Consider the following 15,975-nt stretch of genomic DNA (forward strand, 5'->3'; position numbering starts at 1 on the left):
TTACAAAAACCACGTTGACTCTTCCCCAATAAATTACGTTCAACTATGTGTCTGACAATTTTGTTCTTTAGTTTCAATCAGTTTGTCCAGTACTGAAATCAGGCTTACTGGACTGTAATTGCCGGAATCACCTCTGGAATCCTTTTTAAAAATTGGTGTCACATTAACTATCCTCCAGTCATTTGGTACAGAAACTGATTTAAATGATAGATTACAAACTATAGTTAGTCGTTCTGCAATTTCACATTTGAGTTCCTTCAGAACTCTTGGGTGAATACCATCTGGTCCTGGTGATTAATTACTGTTTAGTTTATTAATTTGTTCCAAAACCTCTTCTAATGACACCTCAATCTGAAGCAGTTCCTCAGATATGTCACCTAAAAAGAATGGCTGAGGTTTGGGAATCTTCCTCACATCCTCAGCCGTGAAGACCGATGCAAAGAATTCATTTAGTTTCTCCTCAATGGCTTTATCATCCTTGAGTGCTCCTTTAGCATCTTGATTGTCCAGTGGCCCCACTGGTTGTTTAGCAGGCTTCTTGCTTGTGATGTAGTTAAACATTTTTTTGCTATTACTTTTTTAATCTTTGGCTAGCTGTTCCTCAAATTTTTTTTGGCCTTCCTAATTATATTTTTACACTTCATTTGCCAGAGTTTATGCTCCTTTCTATTTTCCTCACTAGGATTTAACTTCCACTTTTTAAAGGATGCCTTTTTGTCTCTCACTGCTTCTTTTACTTAGCTGTTTAGCCACAGTGGCACTTTTTTGGTTCTCTTACTATGTTTTTTAATTTGGGGTATACATTTAATTGAGCCTCTATTATGGTGTCTTTAAAAAGTGTCCGTGCAGCTTTCAGGATTTCACTTTTGGCACTTTACCCTTTAATTTCTGTTGAACTAACCCCCTCATTTTTGTGTAGTTCCCCTTTCTGAAATTAAATGCTGCTGTGGTGTTTTCTCCGCCACAGGGACATTCAATTTAATTATATTATGGTCACTATTACCAAGGAGTCCAGCTATATTCACCTCTTGGACCAGATCTTGTGCTCCACTTATAACTAAATCAAGAACTGCCTCTCCCCTGATGGGTTCCAGGGCTAGCTGCTCATTGATAGATTTACTCCCTTGGTAGTGCATTAGGAAATATTTCTTAAAGGACTAGTTTCTAAATCTTCAGTTAAAAGGCAAACATTTCCAAACAGAAATAGTTCCTTTTTATTTTCTACTCTCTGTGTTCCACTCTATCATGGAAAACAACAAATTTGTAAAGGATAGCACTTGTTGGTATTTATGAAAGGCTGGTTTGCTACAAACATAAACATTTAGGAAATGGCAATAGAAATGTGTCCTATTTATTTACTTTCAAATTTCAATTAACAGAAATACCATTTGTTAAATCTGAATAAAATAAACAAACCTGTTGATGATTTTGTCTCATTATATACATACTCCTGCTCTTCAGAATTTTGCTAAGGGAATGTCATTCTGGCAAAGACATTTAAGTGACTTGGAAAGGTTAGCTGTAAACTTATGCCCCCAATGGCATGCTTTGCATCTCTTATGGAGTCAGATGGACTACTACTAAGCATGGCAGAACGGCTTCTTCCCAGAGTGACTGACTCTGGGACTGACTTTGAGAATTAAGGGTACAATCCCTTCATTAGAATGGGGCTACTCATGTGAGTAAAATTAAGCACATGCATAAACCTTTGCTGAATCAGTATTTTTGTGTATTGTCAGTTTGTTTCCCTCATGTAGCCCAGTTCTCTAAACATGTATGCACGAGTAGCCTGATTCATACAAGTAGTTCCACTGACTTCAATGGAACCACTCACATCTGTAAAGTTATTTGTGTAACCGTTTGTAGCATCAAACCCTTAGTAATTTTCTCTTTAAAAACATCAACAGGGGAACAAAAAAAAACCCTTTCAGATTTTTTTTTAATTATTTTTTTTTAAATTCAGGACATACTATTCAAAGGAAGCTCTAGCAAAAATTGGATTTTTTAAATTAGTTAATTAAAAATCATGTTCGTAGTGTCCCTTTAAATATTTAAAATCTTGAGCAGAAAGTAATTTCCCTTCCCCCTCAATGGAGCACCATTCCCAAATGCTGTAAGTAGAATCTATCTTAAAGCAGAACGTAGATCCAAACATTTTCTTTTCACTTTAGTCTTCTAGGAACCTGTCAATGAAGCTGCTTGTCATCTTTTCCAAAATAGGAAAATTATGTTAAATAAACCCAACTAACAAATAGGTCTCACTTTTTGACAGAATGAACTGTTGTAAATTGTTCCTTTTCTCTTGGGTTGGCTCGGCTGTTAATGATATTTCTTTTAGAGGTGAGGTATGAAGGTAAGCGAAAATATTTAGCTGAAATATTTTCAGTAGCAGTGTGGGTTCCTCACACAAAGACTTCTGAAGAGATTTAATTTCATTACTTCAGAATACAACTTCCACTTAATGATAGGTCTCCCAATTTTAGCAGCCTCAACCATTTCCTTGCATTTTCTCAGCTACTTCAAGCGGTGGACTTTTATTTTATTTATTTTGAATTTGGCAGTCCAAATAAGATTACTAACTTTAAGGAAAACCGTGGGAAGGAAGTTGAATGCTCAGAAAAGTTTTTATATTTAACTTAGCACTTAGCATTTATATAATACTTTTCACCCATAGATCTTGACTTTACAATGAAGATTGACGGTTTTGCACTGGGAACAGGCAGCTAGACATCAGGGAAGGATAAGTTCCTATAAAACAGTGCATAGGATGCATTAATTAGTGTCACTTTCTAAAAATGAGTGTGGGAGGAAATGACAGCTATTGGAGAGTATGTGTGAATAGAGGAACATGCCCTCCGATACCAGTGAAGGGAACATAGTCTGGCCTATGATCTCCTGGAATAAGGTGCTGTGTTCTATACATTGAAATTTGGGCCTACTAGATAAAAGGTGACAGCATTTGCTTTAATAGACATGAACAGGATCTCCTATTAGCCATTTAGGGGAATGAGCAGCTAAACATTGCCACTTTGTTTAGGAAGTGGATTTTGTTAAAATGCTGAAAAAAACACTTCATGGAATTTACTTAATGAACAGAAGGAGCTTATGCTCCCCTTCCTTTAGGAAAGATTGATTTATAGCACCAGCGAGGCTGGACAAATATACATTTTTTTCTGAACATAATACGGGATGCATAAAGATCACTAAAAGAAAGCAAAACAAAACAAAACCACATGATGGGGGGGTATGGAAATGAATTCCTGAATGCATTTTAAGTAACAAGGAAGAAGGAATGACACTGACACAATATATGTCAGTGGGGGGAAATGTGGGTAGGATTTTTTTGAGTTAAAGGCTTTTTTTTTTGCTTTGAGTCCTTTCTTGGAGTTTATAAGGAAATAGATGTGATATAATAAAATCTGGTAATGTATAAAAGGCAACAACAGTATGTCTGGAACATGGTAAATTTAGATGCATGCCAAAATTGTGTAAGCCTATCTATCACCTAATCTGTGTTTTGCTGTTATGGATTGTATATGTATGAAAACAATGAAACAACTCAGCAAAGCACTTAAACACATCACACATTAAGTATGTAAGTCCCATTGAAATCACTGGCACTTTAGCACATGCTTAAAGTTAAGCAGATACTTAAGTTCTTTGCTGAATCAGAGCCGAAACTGTAAAAAATAAGAAAAACATATGCACATATAGCCAGTCCATCATCTATATTTACATGAAGATGAGCTAAGATACCAAAAGTTTATGTCTCAAAAATGGGGCAATGTGTGTATGGGGAGGAGTGGAATCAAATTTTAATGTGGGTGTATACTGTACACACACACACTTTCCATGTAGTCTAGCAGTTAGGATTGCTGTTTTTCACCTAGGAAGCCCAAGTTCAACTCCTAGAAAGTGAATTACACAGGATTTCTACTTTTTGAGAGGAGTGTAGATTTTGTGATTAAGACATGACGGGGATTCAGTTTCTAGCTTGTCACTGACTTCCTGTGTGACATTGGGCAAGTCACTTAATCTCTTATCCTCAGTTCTCCTCCACCTGTAAAAGGGGAATAATGCTTCCTTTCTCCCATCCTTTGTTTGTCTTATCTATATATTGTAAGCTCTTCAGGCCAGGCATGGTCTCTTACTACATGTGGGCTCAAGCCTGCAAGATGCTGAGCACTTTGGCCCAGAAAAGCATTCAAGCATGTCAGTAATTCCACTGACACCAGCAGACTATTCATGTCCTTAAAGTTAAGCATGTGCTTATGTGCTCTGCTGCACTCAGGGTAGGTCTACACTTACCTCTGGGTCCAGCGGTAAGCAATCGATCTTCTGGGATCGATTTATCACGTCTTGTCTAGACGCGATAAATCGATCCCGGATGTGCTCGCCGTCAACGCCGGTACTCCAGCTCGGCGAGAGGAGTACGCCGATGGGGGAGCCTGCCTGCCGCGTCTGGACCCACGGTAAGTTCGAACTAAGGTACTTCGAATGAATTTGCGTACCTTAGTTCGAAGTGGGGGGTTAGTGTGGACCAGGCCTCAGACTAAAGTGCTGCTGAGAACTTTGCAGTGTCAAGCATGTGTGAACTGCAACTAACATCATGGGGCTCCACCTCAGTTAGGGTCTCTAAGGACTACTGTAATACAAACTAATAACTCACACTGCCTAAATCACCGCAGTCATCAACTAAAGTCACAGTCATTATGTAGGGATAAATTAAAAAAAGTACAGTACAAGAATAGTGAGCTACAGGAGTAGCTCCGCTAGCCCAGTTACTGGTAGTAGAGAGAACTGAGAAACACCTGAAAACATCGGATATGGGGCTAGTCGAGGACAACAGTAACATACACACAGGTCAGTTCTTCCCTTCTACCATACCTAAGCATGTACACTCTTCGTGGCCACTCAGTGTCTGAGCAGCCCCTGCAGTTGATGCTGGAGGCCTTGGATTCCTTTTAGGATGATAAATGACGTGTTTATTTCAGTCCCAGCGAGTTCACGGACAGAAATCTCCGCGTGCACTGCTGTTTGTGACACCTCACAGCATACCGCAGCCATTAGCTCTGCCTCGCTCAGCACTGAGCGACGTGCACTGCTAAGCACACCCCCGAGAGGTACTTGGCATAGATCCAACCTGAGGCATCTGATACGCGGGGCACGATCCCTGCAGCTGGCACGCGGGAGCGCGTGAGCGGGGCAGGTGCCTGACACCCGGGCGCACGGCGCTGCCTGCCACAGAGGGGAGCGACGCTCTGCCGCCTCACCGCTCCCTGAGGAGAGCGGCCTCCTCCGCCTCCCGCCCTGCCTGACAAGTCTGACAGACTCGCCTCGCCCAGAGGGACCGATCCATACAAACACAAACTCTCGCCTTCGAATAGTTCCCCACTCTGGATTGGCTCCCGCCCACCCCGCCTCATTACTCAGTTCCTATCACTCTCCGGCTCACCACAAGACATCCCGCCCACTTTCCTACCTTGTTGGCCAACCCTGTTGTCAATCACTAGGGCCGGAGGTCGCGCGGCGTCGGCTCCCCCACCGCCATCTCGGTCTTTCCATTGGTTGCTCTTCTCCCGTCAATCATTCACGCGCATGCAGCAACGGCCACCCCAACCACCTCCCCGCCAACCTATGCCCCGCCTCTTTCCCCTCCCACCTCTGGCAAGTTCAGCGGACGCTCTAGCCTGCCGGCTTTGGGGGGCTTCACGGCGCGACCGGGCCGGTGCTGCCGCGGCCCCGGGGGGACACGGAGATACTCGGGAAGCCGCGGTCTGAGCTGCCCGGGCCGCGTGGGAGCACGATGACAGCGGAAGCGCGGGGGGCTCCCGGCGGTGGCTGAGGGGCGGGCAGGGGGAACGTGCCTCTCAGGCGAGCTCGGCCCATGACAGCGAGCTCCGCGCGCACTGGCACAGGAGAGCCCGGCTGAGGAGAGGAGGGCATAGGCGAACCCAGCTCTCGCGCTATCTCTGGCGGCTCGGGTGGCGCTCGCTGCGGGGAGAGCGTGAGCCGCGCGGATCGCTCCCGTCCCGTCCGCAGGAAAGTTTAGCGTGTGGCGGCCGTGCCCGCCCCGCGGCTCCGCCGGGGAAAGTTTCGGGAGCCGGCTCCGCAGGGAGGAAGTTACGAGCGAAGCGGGAGCTTGGGAACGCCGCGGCTCAGACTGAGGAGGCTCCCAGCGCTTGGATAAAGTAGGCTCCGGCAGCGAGCCCGGCCGGGATTGGGCCGCTCGGAGGAGGCGGGAGAAGCGGGCCGCTCGCCGTCGGGATCCCCTCCATTTGGGGGGGATCTTGGCTCCTTTTCCCGCTCCTCTTCCCCACCGCTTTGATATATGCTTCTGGGGAGCGGCGCCCCCCTCTTCACCGCCCAGCCATGTCGGCGGCCATCTCTGCCTCGGAGAAGGTGGATGGCTTCACGCGGAAATCGGTGCGCAAGGCTCAGAGGCAGAAGCGCTCGCAGGGCTCTTCGCAGTTCCGGAGTCAGAGCAGCCAGGTGGAGCTCTCGCCTCTGCCCCAGCTTAAAGGTATGGCCCGACACTCCCCAGCCCTGGGCTACAGGTGCTGCACTGAGTCGCCCACTGCTGAGCTACTAACCACCTTTCCAATTTCGAGCTCTGGGCTTCTCCCCGCTCCAGTCCCCAGCTCAGGCTTGTCTTCCCTCTTTTTCCTTTCCTGGGTCTCCAAGCCCCGAGCTCCCCTTCTGCTGGCCCCTTTAGTCCCCCTTGACCGTTCTCCTTTCGCTTTTCTCCCTGTATTGTCCAAGTAGTGACTATCGGGAGATGTAACCCTCCCACGAATACTTTCAAACCCAGAGCTTGTCTCGCCGGGGGTCCATATTCGTCTTATGTAAACAAACGTCCAATAGCTCTGTTACAATTTGCTGCCTGTTGAAGGATTAACCCAGCTAGTACTTCAAGATTACAACCCCTTTTCTGAGTAATTGGGATTAAATGCTTGTTTTTGACCCAGAAGGTTAGTGAAATTCCAAATCTTCCTTTCGTGACTGCAAGTTGTGGTGGGGGGGAAGGAAACTGTTTTAAAAATCTTGGCATGAGTGGAGTTTCCTCTTCCCGTGAGGTGTATTTTACACTGGCAAACACTGTACTTGTGGTATAGTATTCTAATTTATCCAGAGAAAATGTGTTCTAGGTCTGTGTCACTTGTTTTGGCCTAATTCCCCCCCCCCCATACCCACCAGTGTTAGAGGATTTTGAGTAAACTGTTTCTCTTGTTTCAGTTTAATTCTTCACAAATTACCATTAAAAGCTCTTCTCCCTCTGGTACAGTCTCACATAGTGCTGCCAGCATCTAAAGATCTTAAGTACTTGTGGTACCTTAGAGACATTAGTCTCTAAGGTGCCACAAGTACTCCTGTTCTTTTTGCGGATACAGACTAACACGGCTGCTACTGTGAAACCTAAAGATCTTAGTTCACCAACATTAAACTGGCCAAATTACAAAGTATTTGTATTTTTGTACATTCTCTTTTGTCCTTGACCACATTTAAATGTTACAGGGAAATTAGTCTCATTAGGCTATTGCAGGACAGACTCTAGTTTCTTACCAAAATGAACCTAAATCTCCATAGTCTTGCACATATTTTAAATATAAAATTAAAGTTGTGCATGGTCTTTAAAGCCACAATAATACCAAAATGGTGATTAGATGATGAATACAAATTTGTGATTAGGACCGTGTTTGACAAAATTCAAAAGAACCTTAGACATAAAGATGAGTTGTATTACTTTAAAGGTTATGCAGCTTATTGATAGCTTCAAAAGTGCATCACACTTGTCTTGTAAGCAGACTATAAAAAGCCCTTGTGAAAAATCCCACCGTTATCAGGATTAGATTTGCTGCAAGGTTCAGTATAACATAGTTAACTTACAAGTTTCAAAGTAGTTACAGTTACTAGATTTTCCCTGAATCTCCCTATTTAATTTTTTTGCAGTCACAGTTGTATATTTTAAGAAAACACAATGAGAGAAATGTTTTTAACAGACCCACTTAGAGGAAAGTGACTGACTGTGTAGGGGAATCAGTGAAACAAACTATCCAAGTGCTGCTAAATGCAAATAAACAGAGTGGGGGATTTTTCCCCCCACGTCTGTTATAGTCATTACAGCTCGTAAAACAACAGGAGGGGGAAAATATGTTCAAACAGTTGAGTATTCCTTTGACAGATCAGTGACTTTTTTTTCCTATTTGCTATCTTATGCAATTTTTGCAAACTAGTATAATTTTCAGGAAAGATAGTAAAAAAAAAACAAACCTGGAAAAATTGTTTGAAACATGAACTAAGTTCCTACAGTTCACAAGTCTAAACTCCATTGTGCTTTAATAGTCAATACTTGATACATTTTGTTAAAATGGGTTCTTATTTTTATACCTCTAGTAAACCATATTTAAAAACTCTCAATAGCTGATACCAGAGCCCTTGCATTAGAGATCACGTATGGGTGACTTTCAGCAATATGGTGACTTTTTACACTAATCTTAGGCCCTCATCCTGCAAAGACTCAAGCACATACTTAACTTCTTGCATGTGTGGTCCCATTGAAGTCTATGGAACTACGTACATGCTTAAAATCTCTGTTGAATTGGGGCACTTTGAAGAGTTGGCATTAATCAGTTTAGTGAGGCTTTCAATTTTGTGTGTGCAGTTTTGTCTCCACAATTTTTTATACACTTCTACCTCGATATAACGCTACCCGATATAACACAAATCCAGATATAACATGGTAAAGCAGTGCTCCGGGGGGGGCGGGGCTGCGCACTCAGTGGATCAAAGCTAGTTCAATATAACACAGTTTCACCTATAATGTGGTAAGATTTTTTTGGCTCCCGAGGACAGCGTTATATTGAGGTAGAGGTGTACTTGCAGTTTAGGTCACTTAACCATCTCAGTCCCTGTAAAGTGCCAGAATTGGGGGGTTTAGAAGTTTATAAAACTTTAAACCTGTAAACTGAATCTGTATGGGCAAACACCTGCAAAGAGCACTATGATTGGGGTTGAAGGGACCTAAATTAAGGGTGTGAAATTGTTTGTCTGTATTTATTTGTGCTCCCAGTTTATAGGTACTCCTGTGGATTAAAATTAATCTCACCTGCTTCAAAACATAATTGACCAAAATGTAGGTTTTTTTAAAGAGACCCTGTCATTAAACTATTTTTCAAAACTGCAAACTATTGATCTATGCTAAGTGCCCCAAATAACCAATCTGAGAGGCAGGTGGCACACTAGTAACTTAAAACTTGCATATTTTCCCCCCATTTCTTAGGAAATCTGTCTAAACTGCAGATTGCTGGCTCCTGCTCCATGTGATTCTCCTGAAGCATACACTGTACTAGTAACAGCACACTTGCCCCCCAGATAGGCTTGGCCTCCAAAAACACATGAACTTTTATTCCCAGTCATGCATTTTCCCCCCTCAGAAGATAGTGTGACCTCACTCTAAGACCAGTTCCAAACAGAGTTCTGTGGTAGGTGTGATGCTACGACTGTAGTACATCCTGGGTCATTGCATAAAGCAGAAGGCAGTGGCCCATGGAAGGGGATAAAAAAGAAAAATGACATTGTTGGTTGCCTAGGGGCATTAAGCGCATACTTCTGAAATTAGGTTAATTTTTTTTGTTTTCCCAGACAGCTCTTGTTTTTAAAGAAAAGTTAAAGCCTGCTTGTGTTAGGAGGAAGCATTTGGTAAATAGAGTTTAGTAGTCAACTGTCACTTTTATTATACCTAATATATAGTTAACTTAGTTTAGTCACAACTACTCCATCATTTTACAGAAAATGCAAACATAATAAAAATTCCAAAACAACCTGTAAGTTTGTGTCAGACTGGTCTAGAATGCTCATACTCCTTTCCTGGCAGGAGAGATGCACCAAAAATAATCAGGCTATCATTTTTATAAATGTTTGGGTAAAATATTTTAAAAAGGAACTAATCTAGGAAATGTTGGTGGGTGACTGGAATGTGAACCTCCTAATCAAAAATTGTCTCATACATTTCCACAATGATATAAGTAGTACTGTTTGAAAACCTGTAAACATTTGTTATATTTACTTCTGGGGGAATTCTGCGCCACTGCGCATGTGCAGAATTCATGTCTCCTGCAGATGTCTTTGCTTCCCAGGCGCCCCCCCCCCCACCCTCCCAAAAAAAGAGACTGACAGGGAAGCTGCAAGAGCAGTCACACACCACTCCCTCGCAGTGTGGGTATATTGCCGGACCAGCCTGCAAAGAGGTAAATCACCGCAGCGCTGGGGATGCCCCAGCCAGTGGCTCCTACCGGGATCAGGTGCTAGTCTCGGCTGGGTTGGAGGCAGGAGAGGACAGGACTTCCTCTTTCCCCGCAAGGAGTGGCTAGAGCTGTATCAGACACCCCCACCCCACCCCCCAGAAGCTCAGCATCCTCCCCTGCTTCCTGTCCCCATTGCTCCTCAGCTGTGGGGGGAGGGGTCACCGTATGGGGAGTTGCTCACCCGACCCTCATGCATCTGGACCTCCCATACCCAGTCACCCCTGCCAAGCCTCACCCTGTACACCCAGACCTTCCCCCCCCCCCCTCCATACCGAAACTCCACCCCATTGAACCTCAACCCCTGCCTCCGGAGCCCCATCCCTGAACCCAGACCAACCCCACTGAGCTCCCTGCACTCAAACCTCCACCCTGACTAGCCCTACCCCCTGCACCACCCTGAGCCCCCACATCCAGACCCCCAGTTAGCTGCACCCAGATCCCCACCCCATCAAGCCCCAGACCCCTCCCTGCTAAGCTCCCCAGACCCGTCCACTGAGCCCCAACCACTTTCACCTGGAGCATAGGGGCAGGGCCCCAGGGTGTTTCTGGGGCAGGCCCAGGCCTTGTGCTGGGTCAGGGTTGGGTACAGCCTTACCACTGAGTCCATGTGTCTGGATGGGGGTGTCTGCTAGTTACTGGTATAACTAAGACATCCTATGTGAAACAGCTGTTAACTTGATTTTTTTTTTATGAATATGGTTTAATTCTGGATGTTCTTTCAGGTTGTGATTGTGTGTGTTGGAATAAACACATTTTTTTCATTTTGGACAAGAGGTCAACAAGGCCTTACTAGTGGCAGGGTATATTAAAAAAAAAAAAGAATTATGCTCTCCTTCAGTCAAATTGTCTGTTTTCCTTGTACATACATGATGCAGGCAGAGTCCACTTTGTGATATTACTTAAAAATCTGAAGAAACTAACTGTTCCTGGGTAAGGCTTTAAAAATTAAAACTGGGGCAGACTTAAAAAAAAAAAAGTACCTTAAAACAGTCTTCCTGTTCCTTTTCACGTTGATTTTGTGAAACTTTAGACAAACGAGGAATTTTTATTATGTACTTGAATTCTAAAATACAATGTTGGGTAACACCAACCTTCAGAACTAAGTATCTCTGTGTTAGGGTTAAACACTTGTATGTATTTACATAATACATGTTTAACAATACATGTATTTGATAAAATATCTAACACACACACTGCAGTTTAGCAACATATACAATCATGGAATTCTTAAACTTCACTTTAGAAAGCATTATTGTAATTTTACATCAAAATCTGAAACAGTTTTGAAAGTAGTGTATTAGCTTGTTTATGAATTGAAACAAGAAATCTTTTTTTACTGATTTAAAAAAACGGTGAGACATCAGAAGCAGTGAGACAAGCTTTTTTGCAAAGCAAGCAACTCATTGCTTCTGGAGAGCAAAATTATTTAAGATTAAGTACAGGCAGTAAAGTAGATGTACATGTTTCCTATATAACACTCTCCTTTGTACTGTATTTATAAGGAATAAGAATTTCTTGATGGCTTTCTGTAATCTTAAACTATAAATCTAGAAAAAAACGTTTTCAAACCCTGCATGATAGAAACAAAAGGACAATATTCAAATAGTAAAATCAAATACGTTTTGTTTACTTAAATTTGTTTCCAAATGAAGCTGGCTCCTGGTGGAAAACGGATTGGCTGTTACAGTGGAAGCTGCCAGGCTTGGGAAAGGCAATAGGGTCTCTGTCCTAGGGATGATGACAGTGGGGAAAGAGAATCCTGTAATTAGAGACTTTAATAAGATTTTTCCAGTATAAAAACTTGAACATCCAGATATGGGATCTAAAAATTAGCAACAATAGTATTTACTCCTCAACCCTCCAGGGAGGTAGTTTGGACTTCATTGAAAACCAGATGCTACATCTCAGCTAAGCTTTAATGGCTACATTACAAAAATGTAAATATGTAAAACTTATATTAAAGTTGAACTTGTACACATCTTAAACCCATCAAGATCAGACTGAACCTTAAATTTATGTTTTGGATATCTGCAACACAATGGATTACAGAGTAACAAATAGTTCTATTCAAAAAGATAGCTATAAAAGTTGCGTAGTAGGGTCAGCCTCCACAGCACCCCATTGTGGCTCATCATCTGTCTCAGCATCATCAGTCAAGGCCAGGAAAAACAAACTTAAAACAATAGTACTAACGGACACATAACATAGCAGGCTCTTCCATCCTACTTTTTTTGATTGAGTTCTGACCCTCCAGGCTATCCTTTAAGGTCCAGCTCCTACCTGAGCCATTGACCCTCTGGGCTTTGTTCCTGGAGTCCTTCCCCAATCTGGTTCTCCACAGGCTGGATTCTTATTCACAGTCTACCTCAGGCTATTGGCCTGGGCTTTGGCCTTCTCCAGTGTTTGCTGTAGGAATCTCCTTCTCTTGTCATCCTCTCCCTCCAGGGCCAATCACAGGAGACAACCTCCCCAGTTGAGGTCTCCCAGCCTTTTATGGACATCAATTGATGCTTTCTAGCTGGGTCTGATAACTTAACCAAGCCATCTGATCCACATCTAATTAGAATCAGTTGGGTATGTGTGAGGGATAACTGATCCATCACAGGTAAGGCTGAGCCCAACTCTCCTTAAAGGGCTAGTGAGCCTGTCTCAGGTTTTTGAGTTTCTTTTTAATGTTGTGCTTTCTTGTGCTTCTCCAAAGAAAGCATCCATCAAAAACACTGGCCTGGTCCACTGTAAGGTCAACCTAATAAAAATGTCTGTCATTTATACATTAAGGAAATGTCTGTACAGTATCTCTTTCATAGGTTTGGTGAATTGTTTACTTACATTCCTGAGGATTCACCCTTGCTCACCCTATTATTTCTCTATTTTATATCTTTTATCAAGATCTCCTACAGCTACTAGTATGGTGGATAAGATTTCCTTTGAGGGGAGTAAACTCTTAATTGAGTAGAGGATCTGTGAGGTTTTTTATATAAATGTTACAAATATATTTACAATACACACAGATATAGCAAAAATTGCTCTTCAGTCTAGCAAGAAATTTATAATTTTGAAAGAGAACCAAGAACAGTTCTTTAGCACTGGATGCAGAATTCTTTTTTTGGATTGGTATGAAGTGCTGTACAAAACAAACTGAGCAACTGAATTTCTTCCAAATTAAGGAACTATTATTAGTGGAACATCTGGGCTCTAATTCTTACAAGAAGTAACCTTTCTTGTCCTTAGACTTGGATTTTTTAGTTTTAGAATATACTTCCATAAAGTGTAATTCCTAAATATAGAGCCTATTGACAGTCTTCACATGAAGAACTTTTCTATTTAAATCTTTCGCATCTTCTATGTGCCAACTTAGTATCAGATTTCTTTCCATATTCATTGCTTTATAGTTTAGTCAGATATTGGGTTTACAGGTGCTGGGTTTAAAGTAATTTAGCTGTCCAATCAAGAAAGCTAAATGTAATATTTATTGCTCGAGACATGCTACATTTATCTGATCAAAAGAACATTACATCACTCTGAGAAGGATATGTGGAACTCTAATAAATTTTTAAGTGAATTCTGTGCTTTTGAACAGTGCCATATTAACAGCCCTTGGGAGACTATTTTTATTTATCCACAACAGGTATAGGATGCACAGCAACTTTTCAAGATTCCTCACCAATATTCTTGTAACCTGGACTTGAAAGGGCCTAATAGCCATTGGAGGATGATGTAGCTCCTCTTTCATGTACATGTAATCTTGACACTGTTATCTTGACTGGGAGGTAATGCTAAGGTTGCAGGCCTGATGGAAGGAAGTGAATTTTGAAAAGGGACTTGGAGGAGAGGGTGGAGCCATTGCCTTATTGGGACAATAAATATTAAATAATGCCAGTTTTCTGTGTGGTGGTGTGGGGAAAAAACTGCTAGGAATTGGACTGAACCCAGCAGCTTATTTTTCATAGGCAAATTAATGATATATTTTTCACTGATTGTGTATTTGGGGTATTGCTTTCCCTTCAGTTTTGCTGCTTTCATGTTCAGGGAAGTTTATCTGTCTTAAGGATATTGCTAGTGGATTACCTTTTGACTTACTATATGCAGATCAAGCAGGACTGTCTATAGTAGAGTTTGTGTAACACTTTCCTTTACAAGGTTCTAGTTTTCAGTTGCTTATAACTTTGCTATAACTGTTTGGATTGAAGTTTTCCATGCCAAGTATGGAAAACTTTTTGAACCATGCCTCCGGTTAAATTTTTTAGGCCTTTTCTGCACTACACAATTTTGTTGATAAAAGTCAGCTTTTGTCAACAAAATAGTGGAGGTGTACACACTGACATGCTCTTCCCACCAGCGCCGATGTAACTCCCCTGCTATGCCAACATCATAAAACCACCTTAGCGAGAGGTGTAGGGCTTGTGTCGGTGTAGTTAGGGCGCTGCAGTGTAGACACTGTGTTCCTTACATTGGCTGCTGTTCTTATCAATTTCAAGTCTCTGCTGCAGCTGTGAAATTGACAAGAAAGCTGGCTCCTGGCTGCTGCCCAGTCTCTGCTCCAAGCCAGGCTGCTGCCTGGGGAGCCCTGCTGCGCATGCCCCGTCTCACCCCCCATTCCCAGCTGGGAGTGCAGAGATGAGGAACTCAGGGAGGCAGGTGGGCTCCCAGTGGGGAGCTGTGTTGAGCTGAGAGGGTTGTCTCTCAATCCCCTCCACTTTCCTTCTTCAGTCCGTGGAAGTACTCCTGGTGAGGACATGCACCACCGACAGGATAGTAGTGTGGACATCAGCTACTGCGGTAATTAATGCGGTGGCTGTAAGTCAACCTAACATAGGTCAGCTTATCTATGTAGTGTTGACATAGCCTAAGTTTCAACAGAAACAGTTCAGCTGTTTCTAAGAATGAGGTATAGTTAGAGTCATAGAGTTTAAGGCTAGAAGGGTCTACCAGACAATCTAGTCTGACCTCTTGTATATTAGGCCACTAACACCATCCAGCCACCAAGCCCACTTGGAACTAACTTGGAGGAAACTAAACTGTTATGTGCCACAGGTAGAGAATAGAAAGGACTATGGTGCACCAGTGCCCAAGGCCTCTGCGATGACAGAGAATTGATTATTTGCGATATACCCAGATCCTAACAAGTGACCTGTTTCTCACACTGCAGAGGAAGGCACCCCCTCCTCCACCCTTCCCCAAGGTCCCTGCCAGTCTGGCACAGGAGAAGATTCCATCCAAGCCTCACATATGGCAGTTAGTTAGACCCTGAGCATGTGAGCAAGAGTCAGCCAGCCAAGCACCTGAGAAAATTCTCAATACCACTTCAGAGCACCGTTCTACCCCATTCAGTGTCTCATCTCTGGCCATGGCCATCTCCAATCCTTCAAAGGAAGGAGACCAAAAAATCCCCCAATCCAAAATATATTATTGGTGAAAAATTCCCTTCCTGATCTCTACAGGTGGCTGGCTGAAGTCCTCAATCATGAGATTTTAGGACATAAGACATGAACCAGAGGAGACCCCCGCCCCCTCCCCCTCCCAGGCTGCTGAGCCCTGCCCTCTGCCACCTTAGGCAACCTGTCATACAACCCCGTTATAATTGCCTTTAGAGCTTGCCAAATTTAAGGTTTATCCCACAGGTCCTATTGGGAGGCTGTTCCAGAGCCTTACTTTCTTGTTAGAAGCCTTC

At 43.0% G+C, this 15,975-nt stretch overlaps 1 protein-coding gene across 2 annotated transcripts in view; it reads left to right on the forward strand.

Moving 5' to 3' along the window:
• Positions 1–5,695: 5,695 nt before the first annotated feature.
• The window catches only part of PPP2R5A (protein phosphatase 2 regulatory subunit B'alpha), a 107,986-nt gene continuing 97,706 nt past the window's right edge, over positions 5,696–15,975 (forward strand). The window contains exons 1-2 of one of the 2 annotated variants that reach the window (XM_054024554.1): positions 6,407–6,523; positions 10,139–10,247. In XM_054024554.1, the coding sequence (XP_053880529.1) occupies positions 6,407–6,523; positions 10,139–10,247 (226 nt within the window). Of the gene's footprint in view, positions 6,524–10,138; positions 10,248–15,975 lie in introns of both variants that reach the window. The other variant, XM_054024553.1, reaches the window with a different exon arrangement.

This window comes from Malaclemys terrapin, chromosome 3 (genome assembly GCF_027887155.1).
Source record: "Malaclemys terrapin pileata isolate rMalTer1 chromosome 3, rMalTer1.hap1, whole genome shotgun sequence".
Lineage (NCBI taxonomy): Eukaryota > Metazoa > Chordata > Testudines > Emydidae > Malaclemys > Malaclemys terrapin.